General features: G+C 55.0%; 1 protein-coding gene across 2 annotated transcripts in view; it reads right to left on the reverse strand.

The window, feature by feature from the left end:
* The window catches only part of LOC142188754 (putative carboxypeptidase X1), a 63,892-nt gene that overhangs the window by 25,508 nt on the left and 18,720 nt on the right, over positions 1 to 19,664 (reverse strand). For both annotated transcript variants that reach the window (XM_075261990.1, XM_075261984.1), the window contains one exon: positions 9,714 to 9,823. In XM_075261990.1, coding sequence (XP_075118091.1) covers positions 9,714 to 9,823 — 110 coding nt within the window. The remainder of the gene's footprint in view (positions 1 to 9,713; positions 9,824 to 19,664) is intronic.

The following is a 19,664-nucleotide window of genomic DNA, read 5'->3' on the forward strand; positions in this document are numbered from 1 at the left end:
GGGGACATGAATCTGGGGGCATAGATGGAGGGACATGAATCTGGGGCAGAGATGAAGGGACATGAATCTGGGGGCAGAGATGGAGGGGATATTAATCTGGGGGCAGAGATGGAGGGGACATGAATCTGGGGGAAGAGATGGAGGGGACATGAATCTGGGGGCAGAGATGGAGGGGACATGAATCTGGGGGCAGAGATGGAGGAACATTAATCTGGGGGAAGAGATGGAGGGGACATGAATCTGGGGGCAGAGATGGAGGGGACATGAATCTGGGGGCAGAAATGGAGGGGACATGAATCTGGGGGAAGAGATGGAGGGGAAATGAATCTGGGGGCAGAGATGGAGGGGACATGAATCTGGGGGCAGAGATGGAGGAACATGAATCTGGGGGCAGAGATGGAGGGGACATGAATCTGGGGGCAGAGATGGAGGGGACATGAATCTGGGGGCAGAAATGGAGGGGACATGAATCTGGGGGAAGAGATGGAGGGGACATGAATCTGGGGGCAGAGATGGAGGGGACATGAAACTGGGGGCAGAGATGGAGGGACATGAATCTGGGGGCAGAGATGGAGGGGACATGAATCTGGGGGCAGAGATGGAGGGGACATGAATCTGGGGGCAGAGATGGAGGGACATGAATCTGGGGGCAGAGATGGAGGGACATGAATCTGGGGGCAGAGATGGAGGGACATGAATCTGGGGGCAGAGATGGAGGGACATGAATCTGGGGGCATAGATGGAGGGACATGAATCTGGGGCAGAGATGGAGAGACATGAATCTGGGGGCAGAGATGGAGGGAGGGACATGAATCTGGGGGCAGAGATGGAGGGGGGACATGAATCTGGGGGCAGAGATGGAGGGGATATAAATCTGGGGGCAGAGATGGAGGGGATATAAATCTGGGGGCAGAGATGGAGGGGACATGAATCTGGGGGAAGAGATGGAGGGGACATGAATCTGGGGGCAGAGATGGAGGGGACATGAATTGGGGGCAGAGATGGAGGGACATGAATCTGGGGGCAGAGATGGAGGGACATGAATCTGGGGGCAAAGATGGAGGGACATGAATCTGGGGGCAGAGATGGAGGGGACATGAATCTGGGGGCAGAGATGGAGGAACATGAATCTGGGGGAAGAGATGGAGGGGACATGAATCTGGGCGCAGAGATGGAGGGGACATGAAACTGGGGGCAGAGATGAAGGGACATGAATCTGGGGGCAGAGATGGAGGGGACATGAATCTGGGGGCAGAGATGGAGGGGACATGAATCTGGGGGCAGAGATGGAGGGACATGAATCTGGGGGCAGAGATAGAGGGACATGAATCTGGGGGCAGAGATGGAGGGACATGAATCTGGGGGCATAGATGGAGGGACATGAATCTGGGGCAGAGATGAAGGGACATGAATCTGGGGGCAGAGATGGAGGGGATATAAATCTGGGGGCAGAGATGGAGGGGACATGAATCTGGGGGAAGAGATGGAGGGGACATGAATCTGGGGGCAGAGATGGAGGAGGGACATGAATCTGGGGGCAGAGATGGAGGAACATGAATCTGGGGGAAGAGATGGAGGGGACATGAATCTGGGGGCAGAGATGGAGGGGACATGAATCTGGGGGCAGAAATGGAGGGGACATGAATCTGGGGGAAGAGATGGAGGGGAAATGAATCTGGGGGCAGAGATGGAGGGGATATGAATCTGGGGGCAGAGATGGAGGAACATGAATCTAGGGGAAGAGATGGAGGGGACATGAATCTGGGGGCAGAGATGGAGGGGACATGAATCTGGGGGCAGAAATGGAGGGGACATGAATCTGGGGGAAGAGATGGAGGGGACATGAATCTGGGGGAAGAGATGGAGGGGACATGAATCTGGGGGCAGAGATGGAGGGGACATGAATCTGGGGGCATAGATGGAGGGACATGAATCTGGGGCAGAGATGAAGGGACATGAATCTGGGGGCAGAGATGGAGGGGATATAAATCTGGGGGCAGAGATGGAGGGGACATGAATCTGGGGGAAGAGATGGAGGGGACATGAATCTGGGGGCAGAGATGGAGGGGACATGAATCTGGGGGCAGAGATGGAGGGGACATGAATCTGGGGGCAGAGATGGAGGAACATGAATCTGGGGGAAGAGATGGAGGGGACATGAATCTGGGGGCAGAGATGGAGAGGACATGAATCTGGGGGCAGAGATGGAGGGGACATGAATCTGGGGGCAGAGATGGAGGGACATGAATCTGGGGGCAGAGATGGAGGGGACATGAATCTGCGGCAGAGATGGAGGGGACATGAATCTGGGGCAGAGATGGAGGGACATGAATCTGGGGGCGGAGGTGGAGGGACATGAAACTGGGGCAGAGGTGGAGGGGACATGAATCTGGGGGCAGAGATGGAGGGGACATGAATCTGGGGGCAGTGATGGGGACATGAATCTGGGGGCAGAGATGGAGGGGACATGAATCTGGGGCAGAGATGGAGGGACATGAATCTGGGGGCAGAGGTGGAGGGACATGAAACTGGGGGCAGAGGTGGAGGGGACATGAATCTGGGGGCAGAGATGGAGGGGACATGAATCTGGGGGCAGAGATGGAGAGGACATGAATCTGGGGGCAGAGATGGAGGGGACATGAATCTGGGGGCAGAGATGGAGGGGACATGAATCTGGGGGCAGAGATGGAGGGACATGAATCCGGGGACAGAGATGGAGGGGACATGAATCCGGGGGCAGAGATGGAGGGGACATGAATCTGGGGGCAGAAATGGAGGGGACATGAATCTGGGGGAAGAGATGGAGGGGACATGAACCTGGGGGCAGAGATGGAGGGGACATGAAACAGGGGGCAGAGATGGAGGGACATGAATCGGGGGGCAGAGATGGAGGGGACATGAATCTGGGGGCAGAGATGGAGGGGACATGAATCTGGGGGCAGAGATGGAGGGACATGAATCTGGGGGCAGAGATGGAGGGACATGAATCTGGGGGCAGAGATGGAGGGACATGAATCTGGGGGCATAGATGAAGGGACATGAATCTGGGGGCAGTGATGGGGGACATGAATCTGGGGGCATAGATGGAGGGACATGAATCTGGGGCAGAGATGAAGGGACATGAATCTGGGGGCAGAGATGGAGGGGATATAAATCTGGGGGCAGAGATGGAGGGGACATGAATCTGGGGGAAGAGATGGAGGCGACATGAATCTGGGGGCAGAGATGGAGGGGACATGAATCTGGGGGCAGAGATGGAGGAACATTAATCTGGGGGAAGAGATGGAGGGGACATGAATCTGGGGGCAGAGATGGAGGGGACATGAATCTGGGGGCAGAAATGGAGGGGACATGAATCTGGGGGAAGAGATGGAGGGGAAATGAATCTGGGGACAGAGATGGAGGGGACATGAATCTGCGGGCAGAGATGGAGGAACATGAATCTGGGGGAAGAGATGGAGGGGACATGAATCTGGGGGCAGAGATGGAGGGACATGAATCTGGGGGCAGAGATGGAGGGACATGAATCTGGGGGCAGAGATGGAGGGACATGAATCTGGGGGCAGAGATGGAGGGACATGAATCTGGGGGCATAGATGGAGGGACATGAATCTGGGGGCAGTGATGGGGGACATGAATCTGGGGGCATAGATGGAGGGACATGAATCTGGGGCAGAGATGAAGGGACATGAATCTGGGGGCAGAGATGGAGGGGATATAAATCTGGGGGCAGAGATGGAGGGGACATGAATCTGGGGGAAGAGATGGAGGCGACATGAATCTGGGGGCAGAGATGGAGGGGACATGAATCTGGGGGCAGAGATGGAGGAACATTAATCTGGGGGAAGAGATGGAGGGGACATGAATCTGGGGGCAGAGATGGAGGGGACATGAATCTGGGGGCAGAAATGGAGGGGACATGAATCTGGGGGAAGAGATGGAGGGGAAATGAATCTGGGGGCAGAGATGGAGGGGACATGAATCTGGGGGCAGAGATGGAGGAACATGAATCTGGGGGAAGAGATGGAGGGGACATGAATCTGGGGGCAGAGATGGAGGGGACATGAATCTGGGGGCAGAAATGGAGGGGACATGAATCTGGGGGAAGAGATGGAGGGGACATGAATCTGGGGGCAAAGATGGAGGGGACATGAAACTGGGGGCAGAGATGAAGGGACATGAATCTGGGGGCAGAGATGGAGGGGACATGAATCTGGGGGCAGAGATGGAGGGGACATGAATCTGGGGGCAGAGATGGAGGGACATGAATCTGGGGGCAGAGATGGAGGGACATGAATCTGGGGGCAGAGATGGAGGGACATGAATCTGGGGGCAGAGATGGAGGGACATGAATCTGGGGGCATAGATGGAGGGACATGAATCTGGGGCAGAGATGGAGGGACATGAATCTGGGGGCAGAGATGGAGGGGGGGACATGAATCTGGGGGCAGAGATGGAGGGGGGACATGAATCTGGGGGCAGAGATGGAGGGGATATAAATCTGGGGGCAGAGATGGAGGGGATATAAATCTGGGGGCAGAGATGGAGGGGACATGAATCTGGGGGAAGAGATGGAGGGGACATGAATCTGGGGGCAGAGATGGAGGGGACATGAATTGGGGGCAGAGATGGAGGGGACATGAATCTGGGGGCAGAGATGGAGGGGACATGAATCTGGGGGCAGAGATGGAGGGACATGAATCTGGGGGCAGAGATGGAGGGACATGAATCTGGGGGCAGAGATGGAGGGACATGAATCTGGGGGCAGAGATGGAGGGGACATGAATCTGGGGGCAGAGATGGAGGAACATGAATCTGGGGGAAGAGATGGAGGGGACATGAATCTGGGCGCAGAGATGGAGGGACATGAATCTGGGGCAGAGATGAAGGGACATGAATCTGGGGGCAGAGATGGAGGGGATATAAATCTGGGGGCAGAGATGGAGGGGACATGAATCTGGGGGAAGAGATGGAGGGGACATGAATCTGGGGGCAGAGATGGAGGAGGGACATGAATCTGGGGGCAGAGATGGAGGAACATGAATCTGGGGGAAGAGATGGAGGGGACATGAATCTGGGGGCAGAGATGGAGGGGACATGAATCTGGGGGCAGAAATGGAGGGGACATGAATCTGGGGGAAGAGATGGAGGGGAAATGAATCTGGGGGCAGAGATGGAGGGGACATGAATCTGGGGGCAGAGATGGAGGAACATGAATCTGGGGGAAGAGATGGAGGGGACATGAATCTGGGGGCAGAGATGGAGGGGACATGAATCTGGGGGCAGAAATGGAGGGGACATGAATCTGGGGGAAGAGATGGAGGGGACATGAATCTGGGGGAAGAGATGGAGGGGACATGAATCTGGGGGCAGAGATGGAGGGGACATGAATCTGGGGGCATAGATGGAGGGACATGAATCTGGGGCAGAGATGAAGGGACATGAATCTGGGGGCAGAGATGGAGGGGATATAAATCTGGGGGCAGAGATGGAGGGGACATGAATCTGGGGGAAGAGATGGAGGGGACATGAATCTGGGGGCAGAGATGGAGGGGACATGAATCTGGGGGCAGAGATGGAGGGGACATGAATCTGGGGGCAGAGATGGAGGAACATGAATCTGGAGGAAGAGATGGAGGGGACATGAATCTGGGGGCAGAGATGGAGAGGACATGAATCTGGGGGCAGAGATGGAGGGGACATGAATCTGGGGGCAGAGATGGAGGGACATGAATCTGGGGGCAGAGATGGAGGGGACATGAATCTGCGGCAGAGATGGAGGGGACATGAATCTGGGGCAGAGATGGAGGGACATGAATCTGGGGGCAGAGGTGGAGGGACATGAAACTGGGGGCAGAGGTGGAGGGGACATGAATCTGGGGGCAGAGATGGAGGGGACATGAATCTGGGGGCAGTGATGGGGACATGAATCTGGGGGCAGAGATGGAGGGGACATGAATCTGGGGCAGAGATGGAGGGACATGAATCTGGGGGCAGAGGTGGAGGGACATGAAACTGGGGGCAGAGATGGAGGGGACATGAATCTGGGGGCAGAGATGGAGGGGACATGAATCTGGGGGCAGTGATGGGGACATGAATCTGGGGGCAGAGATAGAGGGACATGAATCTGGGGGCATAGATGGGGGACATGAATCTGGGGGCAGAGATGGAGGGACATGAATCTGGGGGCAGAGATGGGGGGACATGAATCTGGGGGCAGAGATGGGAGGACATGAATCTGGGGGCAGAGATGGGGGGACATGAATCTGGGGGCATAGATGGGGGACTTGAATCTGGGGGCAGAGATGGGGGGACATGAATCTGGGGGCAGAGATGGAGGGGACATGAATCTGGGGGCAGAGATGGAGGGACATGAATCTGGGGGCAGAGATGGAGGGGACATGAATCTGGGGGCAGAGATGGAGGGACATGAATCTGGGGGCAGAGATGGAGGGGACATGAATCTGGGGGCAGAAATGGAGGGGACATGAATCTGGGGGAAGAGATGGAGGGGACATGAATCTGGGGGCAGAGATGGAGGGGACATGAATTGGGGGCAGAGATGGAGGGGACATGAATCTGGGGGAAGAGATGGGGGGGACATGAATCTGGGGGCAGAGATGGAGGGGACATGAAACTGGGGGCAGAGATGGAGGGACATGAATCTGGGGGCAGAGATGGAGGGGACATGAATCTGGGGCAGAAATGGAGGGGACATGAATCTGGGGGCAGAGATGGAGGGACATGAATCTGGGGGCAGAGATGGAGGGACATGAATCTGGGGGCAGAGATGGAGGGACATGAATCTGGGGGCATAGATGGAGGGACATGAATCTGGGGCAGAGATGAAGGGACATGAATCTGGGGGCAGAGATGGAGGGGATATAAATCTGGGGGCAGAGATGGAGGGGACATGAATCTGGGGGAAGAGATGGAGGGGACATGAATCTGGGGGCAGAGATGGAGGGGACATGAATTGGGGGCAGAGATGGAGGGGACATGAATCTGGGGGCAGACATGGAGGAACATGAATCTGGGGGAAGAGATGGAGGGGACATGAATCTGGGGGCAGAGATGGAGGGGACATGAATCCGGGGGCAGAAATGGAGGGGACATGAATCTGGGGGAAGAGATGGAGGGGAAATGAATCTGGGGGCAGAGATGGAGGGGACATGAATCTGGGGCAGAGATGGAGGGGACATGAATCTGGGGCAGAGATGAAGGGACATGAATCTGGGGGCAGAGATGGAGGGGATATAAATCTGGGGGCAGAGATGGAGGGGACATGAATCTGGGGGAAGAGATGTAGGGGACATGAATCTGGGGGCAGAGATGGAGGGGACATGAATCTGGGGGCAGAGATGGAGGGGACATGAATCTGGGGGCAGAGATGGAGGAACATGAATCTGGGGAAGAGATGGAGGGGACATGAATCTGGGGGCAGAGATGGAGAGGACATGAATCTGGGGGCAGAGATGGAGGGGACATGAATCTGGGGGCAGAGATGGAGGGACATGAATCTGGGGGCAGAGATGGAGGGGACATGAATCTGGGGCAGAGATGGAGGGGACATGAATCTGGGGGCAGAGATGGAGGGACATGAATCTGGGGGCAGAGGTGGAGGGACATGAAACTGGGGGCAGAGGTGGAGGGGACATGAATCTGGGGGCAGAGATGGAGGGGATTTGAATCTGGGGGCAGTGATGGGGGACATGAATCTGGGTGCAGAGATAGAGGGACTTGAATCTGGGGGCATAGATTGGGGGATATGAATCTGGGGGCAGAGATGGAGGGACATGAATCTGGGGGCAGATATGGGGGACATGAATCTGGGGGCAGAGATGGGAGGACATGAATCTGGGGGCAGAGATGGGGGACATGAATCTGGGGGCATAGATGGGGGGACTTGAATCTGGGGGCAGAGATGGGGGGACATGAATCTGGGGGCAGAGATGGAGGGGACATGAATCTGGGGGCAGAGATGGAGGGACATGAATCTGGGGGCAGAGATGGAGGGGACATGAATCTGGGGGCAGAGATGGAGGGGACATGAATCTGGGGGCAGAGATGGAGAGGACATGAATCTGGGGGCAGAGATGGGGGGACATGAATCTGGGGGGCAGAGATGGAGGGACATGAATCTGGGGGCAGAGATGGAGGGGACATGAATCTGGGGGCAGAGATGGAGGGACATGAATCTGGGGGCAGAGATGGAGGGGACATGAATCTGGGGGCAGAGATGGAGGGGACATGAATCTGGGGGCAGAGATGGAGGGACATGAATCTGGGGGCAGAGATGGGGGGACATGAATCTGGGGGGCAGAGATGGAGGGGACATGAATCTGGGGGCAGAGATGGAGGGTACATGAATCTGGGGGCAGAGATGGAGGGGACATGAATCTGGGGGCAGAGATGGAGGGTACATGAATCTGGGGGCAGAGATGGAGGGGACATGAATCTGGGGGCAGATGGAGGGTGTATATGAATCTGGGGGCAGAGATGGAGGGGACATGAATCTGGGGGCAGAGATGGAGGGACATGAATCTGGGGGCAGAGATGGAGGGGACATGAATCTGGGGGGCAGAGATGGAGGGGACATGAATCTGGGGCAGAGATGGAGGGGACATGAATCTGGGGGCAGAGATGGAGGGGACATGAATCTGGGGGCAGAGATGGAGGGGACATGAATATGGGGGCAGAGATGGAGGGGACATGAATCTGGGGGCAGAGATGGAGGGGACATGAATCTGGGGGCAGATGGAGGGTGTATATGAAGCTGGGGGAGAGATAGAGGGGGGACATATAATGTACGGGTGACTGTAGGAGGAATATACTGTGTGCGGGCACATGAAAAATGAATGAGAATGGGCGGAGTCAACATAACAGTGGGCGGGGCTAAATTTGCTGCAGCACGCAGAGAGCGCCGCACATTTTGTCCCTGTTTCGGTTCTATAAAAGTTGGGAGGTATGGGTACAGGGGGTAATGGAAAGATGTTAGAAGGTAGACGGGGGGGGGGGGGGATTGTTGGGGCATCGGGTGTGCGGCACTGCGGAGAGGGAACTGGGGCAATAATATATAATATATAAGTTTGTAGCTGGAGAATAATAATGATGTAGGCGGCCATGTTACTAGCATAGCAGCCTGTTTGGGGGTGGGACTTTCACTATAAAGGAGTGTTCACATTGTGTTTTTGGCCTCCCTTGCCAGGATACGTTGGTAACCAGTCACAATCAGCTCCCCACTTATCCCTGCACGGAGAACTGCAGGCCCCCCCTTTTTTTTTAATGGACAGTTCTTGGTGCAGGGATAAGCTGACGGCTGATTGTGACTGGTTACCAAGGGAGGCCGAAAACGCAATGTGAATAAGCCCTGAGGATTTATTAGGAGGCTCTTATAGATGGTGCTGGCTCTCTATAGGCGCGGTCACACGGAGCAGATTGTACCTGCAAATACCCAAAATTCCTGATGGTGGCCCTGCCTTAAAGGGGCGGCGTCCTGACAGTGCAATATTACAGCATTACTGAGATCTTCCTTTCTGGCTGGATTATAGTTGTCTTAAAGGGATTGTCTCCTGTCCGGGATATTCGGTCACATTGGGTCTGCCTAATAGTGGAGCGCACTGCTGGATACAGGAGGACTCTGGGGGAGTTGTATATACCTCAGCAGCTTCCCCTAGTGGTCACAGTGGGTAAGGTCCTCATGTCTGACCCACCTGTATGTTCAGGCGTCCTCTGTGGGAGCCCAGGCCATAGCGCTTTATACTGGACGCTCTCAGCTGGTGGTCAGAGACCCTCAAAGACTCCAGACCCAGTGGGGGGCACTCTGCAACGAAACGGGAGAAAGCAGGTCACAGGATCAATCCTATACTATAAGAGAGTGCTGAGCCCAGTGTGTATGTGTATGGAGGAGTCAGGGGGAATAGCTGAGCCCAGAGTGCAGGTGTATGGGCTGTAGGTTGGGTCGGGGTCCTCCATGCACTGAGTCAGTAAGCAGTATCCCCTCCCCCGCTGTAGGTTGGGTCGGGGTCCTCCATGCACTGAGTGAGTAAGCAGTCTCCCCTCCCCCGCTGTAGGATGGGTCGGGGTCCTCCACGCACTGAGGCAGTAAGCAGTCTCCCCTCCCCCGCTGTAGGTTGGGTCGGGGTCCTCCATGTACTTAGTCAGTAAGCAGTCTCCCCTCCCCCGCTGTAGGTTGGGTCGGGGTCCTCCATGCACTGAGTCAGTAAGCAGTATCCCCTCCCCCGCTGTAGGTTGGGTCGGGGTCCTCCACGCACTGAGGCAGTAAGCAGTCTCCCCTCCCCCGCTGTAGGTTGGGTCGGGGTCCTCCATGCACTGAGTCAGTAAGCAGTCTCCCCTCCCCCGCTGTAGGTTGGGTCGGGGTCCTCCATGCACTGAGTCAGTAAGCAGTCTCCCCTCCTCCGCTGTAGGTTGGGTCGGGGTCCTCCATGCACTTAGTCAGTAAGCAGTCTCCCCTCCTCCGCTGTAGGTTGGGTCGGGGTCCTCCACGCACTGAGGCAGTAAGCAGTCTCCCCTCCCCCGCTGTAGGTTGGGTCGGGGTCCTCCATGCACTGAGTGAGTAAGCAGTCTCCCCTCCCCCGCTGTAGGTTGGGTCGGGGTCCTCCATGCACTGAGTCAGTAAGCAGTCTCTCCTCCCCCGCTGTAGGTTGGGTCGGGGTCCTCCATGCACTGAGTCAGTAAGCAGTATCCTCTCCCCCGCTGTAGGTTGGGTCGGGGTCCTCCATGCACTTAGTCAGTAAGCAGTCTCCCCTCCCCCGCTGTAGGTTGGGTCGGGGTCCTCCATGCACTTAGTCAGTAAGCAGTCTCCCCTCCCCCGCTGTAGGTTGGGTCGGGGTCCTCCATGCACTTAGTCAGTAAGCAGTCTCCCCTCCCCCGCTGTAGGTTGGGTCGGGGTCCTCCATGCACTTAGTCAGTAAGCAGTCTCCCCTCCCCCGCTGTAGGTTGGGTCGGGGTCCTCCATGCACTTAGTCAGTAAGCAGTCTCCCCTCCCCCGCTGTAGGTTGGGTCAGGGTCCTCCACGCACTTAGTCAGTAAGCAGTCTCCCCTCCTCCGCTGTAGGTTGGGTCGGGGTCCTCCATGCACTTAGTCAGTAAGCAGTATCCCCTCCCCCGCTGTAGGTTGGGTCGGGGTCCTCCATGCACTTAGTCAGTAAGCAGTCTCTCCTCCCCCGCTGTAGGTTGGGTCGGGGTCCTCCATGCACTGAGTCAGTAAGCAGTATCCTCTCCCCCGCTGTAGGTTGGGTCGGGGTCCTCCATGCACTTAGTCAGTAAGCAGTATCTCCTCCCCCGCTGTAGGTTGGGTCGGGGTCCTCCATGCACTTAGTCAGTAAGCAGTCTCCCCTCCCCCGCTGTAGGTTGGGTCGGGGTCCTCCATGCACTTAGTCAGTAAGCAGTCTCCCCTCCCCCGCTGTAGGTTGGGTCGGGGTCCTCCATGCACTTAGTCAGTAAGCAGTCTCCCCTCCCCCGCTGTAGGTTGGGTCAGGGTCCTCCACGCACTGAGGCAGTAAGCAGTCTCTCCTCCCCCGCTGTAGGTTGGGTCGGGGTCCTCCATGCACTTAGTCAGTAAGCAGTCTCTCCTCCCCCGCTGTAGGTTGGGTCGGGGTCCTCCATGCACTTAGTCAGTAAGCAGTCTCCCCTCCCCCGCTGTAGGTTGGGTCGGGGTCCTCCATGCACTTAGTCAGTAAGCAGTCTCCCCTCCTCCGCTGTAGGTTGGGTCGGGGTCCTCCATGCACTTAGTCAGTAAGCAGTATCCCCTCCCCCGCTGTAGGTTGGGTCGGGGTCCTCCATGCACTTAGTCAGTAAGCAGTCTCCCCTCCCCCGCTGTAGGTTGGGTCGGGGTCCTCCATGCACTTAGTCAGTAAGCAGTCTCTCCTCCCCCGCTGTAGGTTGGGTCGGGGTCCTCCATGCACTTAGTCAGTAAGCAGTCTCCCCTCCCCCGCGGTAGGTTGGGTCGGGGTCCTCCACGCACTGAGTCAGTAAGCAGTCTCCCCTCCTCCGCTGTAGGTTGGGTCGGGGTCCTCCACGCACTGAGTCAGTAAGCAGTCTCCCCTCCTCCGCTGTAGGTTGGGTCGGGGTCCTCCATGCACTTAGTCAGTAAGCAGTCTCCCCTCCCCCGCTGTAGGTTGGGTCGGGGTCCTCCACGCACTGAGTCAGTAAGCAGTCTCCCCTCCTCCGCTGTAGGTTGGGTCGGGGTCCTCCATGCACTTAGTCAGTAAGCAGTCTCCCCTCCCCCGCGGTAGGTTGGGTCGGGGTCCTCCATGTACTTAGTCAGTAAGCAGTCTCCCCTCCCCCGCTGTAGGTTGGGTCGGGGTCCTCCACGCACTGAGTCAGTAAGCAGTCTCCCCTCCTCCGCTGTAGGTTGGGTCGGGGTCCTCCATGCACTTAGTCAGTAAGCAGTCTCCCCTCCCCCGCTGTAGGTTGGGTCGGAGTCCTCCATGCACTTAGTCAGTAAGCAGTCTCCCCTCCCCCGCTGTAGGTTGGGTCGGAGTCCTCCATGCACTTAGTCAGTAAGCAGTCTCCCCTCCCCCGCTGTAGGTTGGGTCGGGGTCCTCCACGCACTGAGTCAGTAAGCAGTCTCCCCTCCTCCGCTGTAGGTTGGGTCGGGGTCCTCCATGCACTTAGTCAGTAAGCAGTCTCCCCTCCCCCGCTGTAGGTTGGGTCGGAGTCCTCCATGCACTTAGTCAGTAAGCAGTCTCCCCTCCCCCGCGGTAGGTTGGGTCGGAGTCCTCCATGCACTTAGTCAGTAAGCAGTATCTCCTCCCCCGCTGTAGGTTGGGTCGGGGTCCTCCATGCACTTAGTCAGTAAGCAGTATCCCCTCCCCCGCTGTAGGTTGGGTCGGGGTCCTCCATGCACTTAGTCAGTAAGCAGTCTCTCCTCCCCCGCTGTAGGTTGGGTCGGGGTCCTCCATGCACTTAGTCAGTAAGCAGTCTCCCCTCCTCCGCTGTAGGTTGGGTCGGAGTCCTCCATGCACTTAGTCAGTAAGCAGTCTCCCCTCCCCCGCTGTAGGTTGGGTCGGGGTCCTCCATGCACTTAGTCAGTAAGCGGTCTCCCCTCCCCCGCTGTAGGTTGGGTCGGGGTCCTCCATGCACTTAGTCAGTAAGCAGTCTCCCCTCCCCCGCGGTAGGTTGGGTCGGGTCCTCCATGCACTGAGTCAGTAAGCAGTCTCCCCTCCCCCGCTGTAGGTTGGGTCGGGGTCCTCCATGCACTTAGTCAGTAAGCAGTATCCCCTCCCCCGCTGTAGGTTGGGTCGGGGTCCTCCATGCACTTAGTCAGTAAGCAGTCTCCCCTCCCCCGCTGTAGGTTGGGTCGGGGTCCTCCATGCACTTAGTCAGTAAGCAGTCTCCCCTCCCCCGCTGTAGGATGGGTCGGGGTCCTCCATGCACTTAGTCAGTAAGCAGTCTCCCCTCCCCCGCTGTAGGTTGGGTCGGGGTCCTCCATGCACTTAGTCAGTAAGCAGTCTCCCCTCCCCCGCTGTAGGTTGGGTCTGTTATGTCAGTCCAGGTAGCTGCAACGGGGCTAAGGGATTGCAGTAGGGAATCTCGCCCTGCACTACTCCCACTAGCTATCCCGGTCCCTGCCTCACGGGTGTAGGTCGGCTGTTCTCAGGCTAAACCTGACCCCGACAGCTCCTCTCTCACTGACACCGTAGGCCTAGAGGGAAGTGGGAGAAGGAATGCCCTATAAGATCTCTAGGGACTGGAGACTAAAGGGGGTCACCCCTAACGAACAAGTGAAGCTGCTACTGACAGGGACTGACAAGGGTGTGCGCTGACTAACAACACAAGCAGCACACAGGAAACATGTAGGAAAGGAATTCCCCAAACCAATATGGGAAGGAACCATACACTAGGAAACAAACACAGGGAAACTGAGTAGAAATCAAAGGATAAGGCAATTCACTCACACATTCAATTATACACAGAGGGAGGATTGGTGAACACAGAAGGGAAAACACACAAACCAACTTGTTCACCCAAACCTCCCAAAAACCAACCACGGAACTTCCTCTATCCAAGATAACCACCTACTCCTCCTGCTAAGGCCTAGCTCTGTAAAAGCGACACTCAGCACAGAACCATGGGAGGCATGGGTTTAAATACAGAGTAGAGACCACTCCTCCCAGGTGCAAATGGGAGGACAGACTAATCAACCAGGAAATCAAGCTGCCTACCAACAGTGCGTGCGAGCAAGTCAGAAGGTGTGCACCAATACCCACGACACAAAATACTCCTAACAGGATCCTCCCCTCAAGGAGAAGACTCCGGATTCTCTAGGAGCATCCTTCTTCGGGAACTCCTTGTGGAATTTCTCCACGAGTCTGGGGGCTGACATATCCGACTCCAGAACCCAAGAATTATCTTCAGGACCGTATCCCTTCCATGCCACCAGATACCGTAGCTTCCCCCGAACATATTTGCTATCCAGAACTCGGGATATCTCATACTCCCCGGACTCAGAAACTGGTGGAACTTTAACTGGAGACGTTCCCTTCTTGGCCTTCTTTAACAAGGAGACATGAAACACCCGGTTTATCTTCCACCTTTTAGGTAGTTGCAGCTGCGCCGCCACTTCATTTACCATCTTGATGATCTTAAAAGGACCCACAAACCTGGGACTCAGCTTCTTGCTAGGAACCTTCAACCTGATATTCTTGGTGGACAACCAAACCATCTCACCAGGGAAGAACTGCAACTCCCCTCTCTTCCTATCCGCCTGGACCTTAGCCTGGTGCGACGCCCGCACCAGATTCTCTCGGATACGGGACCATACCCCTTGCAGCTTTTTAGAAAATAGCTCCTCCTCCGGAACTGGGGACGAAATGGAAGAAAACACTCCGAAAACAGGATGTCTACCACCGGAGCAAAAAAAAGGTGTGGTACCTGTGGCGTTGGAATCATGGTTGTTTAAGGAAAATTCTGCCAGGGGAAGAAAGTCAGCCCAATTATTCTGATTCTCTCGAACAAAACACCTCAAAAACTGTTCCACATCCTGATTCTTCCTCTCTGTTTGCCCGTTAGACTCCGGGTGAAACCCGGAGGAAAACGACAGAGTAACTCCCAACCTGCTGCAAAAAGCCCGCCAGAATTTAGCCACAAATTGCGGACCCCTGTCCGAAACGATATCCTCAGGAAGACCATGCAACCTTACAATTTCTTTAATAAATGCCCCTGATAGTGTCTTGGCACATGGCAGTCTGGAAAACGGGATCAAATGGCACATTTTCGTGAAGCGGTCAACGACTACCCAAATGACCGTGAAACCCTTAGACACCGGAAGGCCCGTGATGAAATCCATAGACAGATGAGTCCAAGGTGCCTTAGGAGGTTCCAATGGATGTAGAAGACCGTGGGGACGGGTATGCGACGCCTTGGCTCTTGCACAGACCGAACAATTTTGAACAAACTGCAAGACCTCCTTACTCCACCCTGGCCACCAAAAATTCCTAGACACCAATCTCATGGTCTCTGAAACCCCCGGGTGACCAGCAAGAACCGACTCGTGACACTCCCTCAGTAGACTTTGTCGGAGAGTAGTTGGGACAAACAGCTTGTTTCTAGGTATCTTGGAAGGTGCAGCGTGTTGCGCTTCGATCAAGGCTTTCTCCAATTTCGTGCCCAATACTGCTACCACCACTCCATCCCCAAGAATAGTGGCCGGCGCCTCTCGTTCCTCCTCAGTCGACATATACCGGGATAAAGCATCAGCCTTAACATTCTTTGAACCCGGCACATAAGTCACGGTAAAATGGAACCGCGCAAAAAATAGAGCCCATCTGGCCTGCCGTGCATTTAATCTCTTCGCCGACCCAAGATAAACCAAATTCTTGTGATCGGTAAATACCTGGACTGGCCTTCTGGCCCCCTCCAGGAAATGACGCCAATGTTCGAACGCTAGTTTTATTGCCAGTAGTTCCCTATCTCCGATGTCATAATTCCGTTCAGAGGCAGAGAATTTCTTAGAAAAGAAGGCACAGGGATGCGTACCCTCCTCGAACTCCTGAGAAAGTACTGCACCCACCCCCACCGAGGAGGCATCCACCTCCACTCGGAAGGCCAACCTCTCATCCGGCTGTCTCAAAATGGGAGCGGAGGAGAATCGCTTCTTCAATTCTTCAAACGCGGCTAGCGCCTCTGGCGACCACTTAGCACAGTCAGCCCCCTTCTTAGTCAAGTCCGAGATAGGTTTCACAACCTCAGAAAATCCCTTAATAAACTGGCGATAATAGTTGGAGAATCCCAAGAACCGTTGGACCGCCTTTAGGTTCTCAGGTCGCGGCCACTCCAAGACTGCCCTGACCTTCTCAGGATCCATCTCGAACCCCTTGTCCGATAGGATATAGCCAAGGAAACATAATTTATTGACCGCGAACACACATTTCTCCAGCTTAGCACTTAATTGGTTAACCCTCAGGAGATTTAAAACCTCTCTCACTCTCTCCCAATGAGTCTCCAAATCCGGGGTGTAAATGAGTATATCGTCCAGATAGACCACAACCCCCCTCCCTATGACGGCACTTAGTACATCATTAATAAAATTCTGAAAAAACGCGGGCGCATTGGTTAGACCGAAAGGCATCACAAGATTCTCAAAGTGTCCTAGGGGTGTGTTAAACGCTGTTTTCCACTCATCCCCCTTCTTGATTCTCAGCAAGTTATACGCCCCACGTAAATCTATTTTACTAAACCAGCGAGCTCCCGTAATCTGGCTGAAAAGATCCGAGATCAACGGGATGGGATAGGGATTCCGCACCGTGATTTTATTAATCTCCCTAAAATCCAAACAAGGGCGCAACCCTCCATCTTTCTTCTTAACAAAGAAAAACCCCACTGCTACTGGGGACTTAGATGGGCGAATATGCCCCACCTCTAGACTCCCCTCAATATACCCTTTGAGCGCCTCCCTCTCCGGAATAGTGAGATTGTACAACCTTGTCTTGGGTAACACTGCATTAGGTATAAATTTAATCGAGCAATCATAGGTGCGATGTGGTGGTAATGTCTTGGCTGCCCTTTCCTCAAAGACCTCCCTGAACTCACATATTTCTTGAGGCAAATTATCTATAGACAAGGACATCACGGATATGGGCAGACATCGACCATTACACCCATGCCCCCAAGAAACTACTGTCTCGGTCTCCCAGTTGATAATAGGGTTATGCTGCTTCAGCCAGGGCCACCCCAACACTACTTGTGCTGGTAATTTAGACAACAAGAACAAGTCAATCTCTTCCCTGTGGCCACCCACAATAAACTCCAGACCCTCCACCTGTTTGGAGATGACAGATTGCTGTAGAGGGGTCTTATCAATAGCCCACACCGGTATCTGAGACTTCAAGACCAAAGGACTCACCCTTAGTTGCTCGCAAAACTCTGAGTCAATAAGGTTGACTGCCGAACCACAATCAACCAAAATCCGGCACTTCTGCCCATTTACCCATCCATCAAGGGTCAACCCGGCAGTCTGAGTACAGGAAATATGCACACCTCCCTCCTTAGTAGGTTTTCTCCCCTTACTCTCAATAGACCTGGGGTTATTACCCTCCTTGGCGAACCATTCTCTGGAGGGGCATACCCTTGCTAAATGTCCCATTCCTCCACACACAAAACAGCGTACGGTGCGGGACCCTTCACTCTTGGGTCTAGCACTTCGCACAGTGGCCCCAATCTGCATGGGTTGGTCCCCCGGGTCCTCTCCAAAAACAGAGAATTGAGGGGGGCTAACCCCCCCAGGACTCTTGTCTCCACGCTCCCGGAGGCGCCGTCCAACTCTAATTGCCAGCTGCATGGCCTCATCTAGATCTCCAGGAACAGGGTGAGAAACTAGATGATCTTTAACCTGGTCCGAGAGCCCTGTCTCAAACTGACTAAGTAGAGCGGGGTCATTCCAGTGTACTTCTGCTGCCCACCTACGAAACTCTGTGCAATATTTCTCTATAGCGTGATCCCCTTGCACCACACGTCGTAGGTTATACTCAGCCGTGCGTACCCTGTCTGGGTCGTCATACAGTAACCCCATTGTGGAGAAAAACGCCTCTACAGTTAGTAAGCAAGCTGAGTCGGCTGGTAACGAATGTGCCCAGATGAGGGGATCATCTCTCAATAAAGTAATAATAATCCCAACTCTCTGTACCTCAGAACCGGAGGAAAACGGCCGTAGCCGGAAATACAAAAGACAGTCCTTTTGAAATCGGAAAAAATCTGACCTCTTACCTCGGAAGGGTTCAGGTAAGCTGACTTTTGGCTCCAGAGGCCGACCCACAGGGGCGCTACTCACCTGCCTCTGTATGCCCTCCACCTGAGAGGCTGTGTGTTGAGCCAACTGCTGTACTTGAGATACGCCAGAAGCTTGGATGGCATCCATTCGTAGCTTGATCCCCTCCATCTCAGTGGAGATCTGCTGCACCGCCTGGTACAACTGTTTCAGGTCCGTCATAATGCAAACGAACCTTTTTTTTTTTTTTTTTTACCGGCTGAGTGTACTGTTATGTCAGTCCAGGTAGCTGCAACGGGGCTAAGGGATTGCAGTAGGGAATCTCGCCCTGCACTACTCCCACTAGCTAACCCGGTCCCTGCCTCACGGGTGTAGGTCGGCTGTTCTCAGGCTAAACCTGACCCCGACAGCTCCTCTCTCACTGACACCGTAGGCCTAGAGGGAAGTGGGAGAAGGAATGCCCTATAAGATCTCTAGGGACTGGAGACTAAAGGGGGTCACCCCTAACGAACAAGTGAAGCTGCTACTGACAGGGACTGACAAGGGTGTGCGCTGACTAACAACACAAGCAGCACACAGGAAACATGTAGGAAAGGAATTCCCCAAACCAATATGGGAAGGAACCATACACTAGGAAACAAACACAGGGAAACTGAGTAGAAATCAAAGGATAAGGCAATTCACTCACACAGTCAATTATACACAGAGGGAGGATTGGTGAACACAGAAGGGAAAACACACAAACCAGCTAGTTCACCCAAACCTCCCAAAAACCAACCACGGAACTTCCTCTATCCCAGAACACCACCTACTCCTCCTGCTAAGGCCTAGCTCTGTAAAAGCGACACTCAGCACAGAACCATGGGAGGCATGGGTTTAAATACAGAGAAGAGACCACTCCTCCCAGGTGCAAATGGGAGGACAGACTAATCAACCAGGAGATAAAGCTGCCTACCATCAGTGCACACGTGCAAGTCAGAAGGTGTGCACCAATACTCACGACACAAAATACTCCTAACAGGGTCGGGGTCCTCCATGCCCTGAGTCAGTAAGCAGTCTCTCCTCCCCCGCTGTAGGTTGGGTCGGGGTCCTCCATGCACTTAGTCAGTAAGCAGTCTCCCCTCCCCCGCTGTAGGTTGGGTCGGAGTCCTCCATGCACTTAGTCAGTAAGCAGTCTCCCCTCCTCCGCTGTAGGTTGGGTCGGGGTCCTCCATGCACTTAGTCAGTAAGCAGTCTCCCCTCCCCCGCTGTAGGTTGGGTTGGGGTCCTCCATGCACTTAGTCAGTAAGCAGTCTCCCCTCCCCCGCTGTAGGTTGGGTCGGGGTCCTCCATGCACTGAGTCAGTAAGCAGTCTCTCCTCCCCCGCTGTAGGTTGGGTCGGAGTCCTCCATGCACTGAGTCAGTAAGCAGTCTCCCCTCCCCCGCTGTAGGTTGGG

This window comes from Leptodactylus fuscus, chromosome 1 (genome assembly GCF_031893055.1).
Source record: "Leptodactylus fuscus isolate aLepFus1 chromosome 1, aLepFus1.hap2, whole genome shotgun sequence".
In the NCBI taxonomy this organism is placed as follows: Eukaryota; Metazoa; Chordata; class Amphibia; order Anura; family Leptodactylidae; genus Leptodactylus; species Leptodactylus fuscus.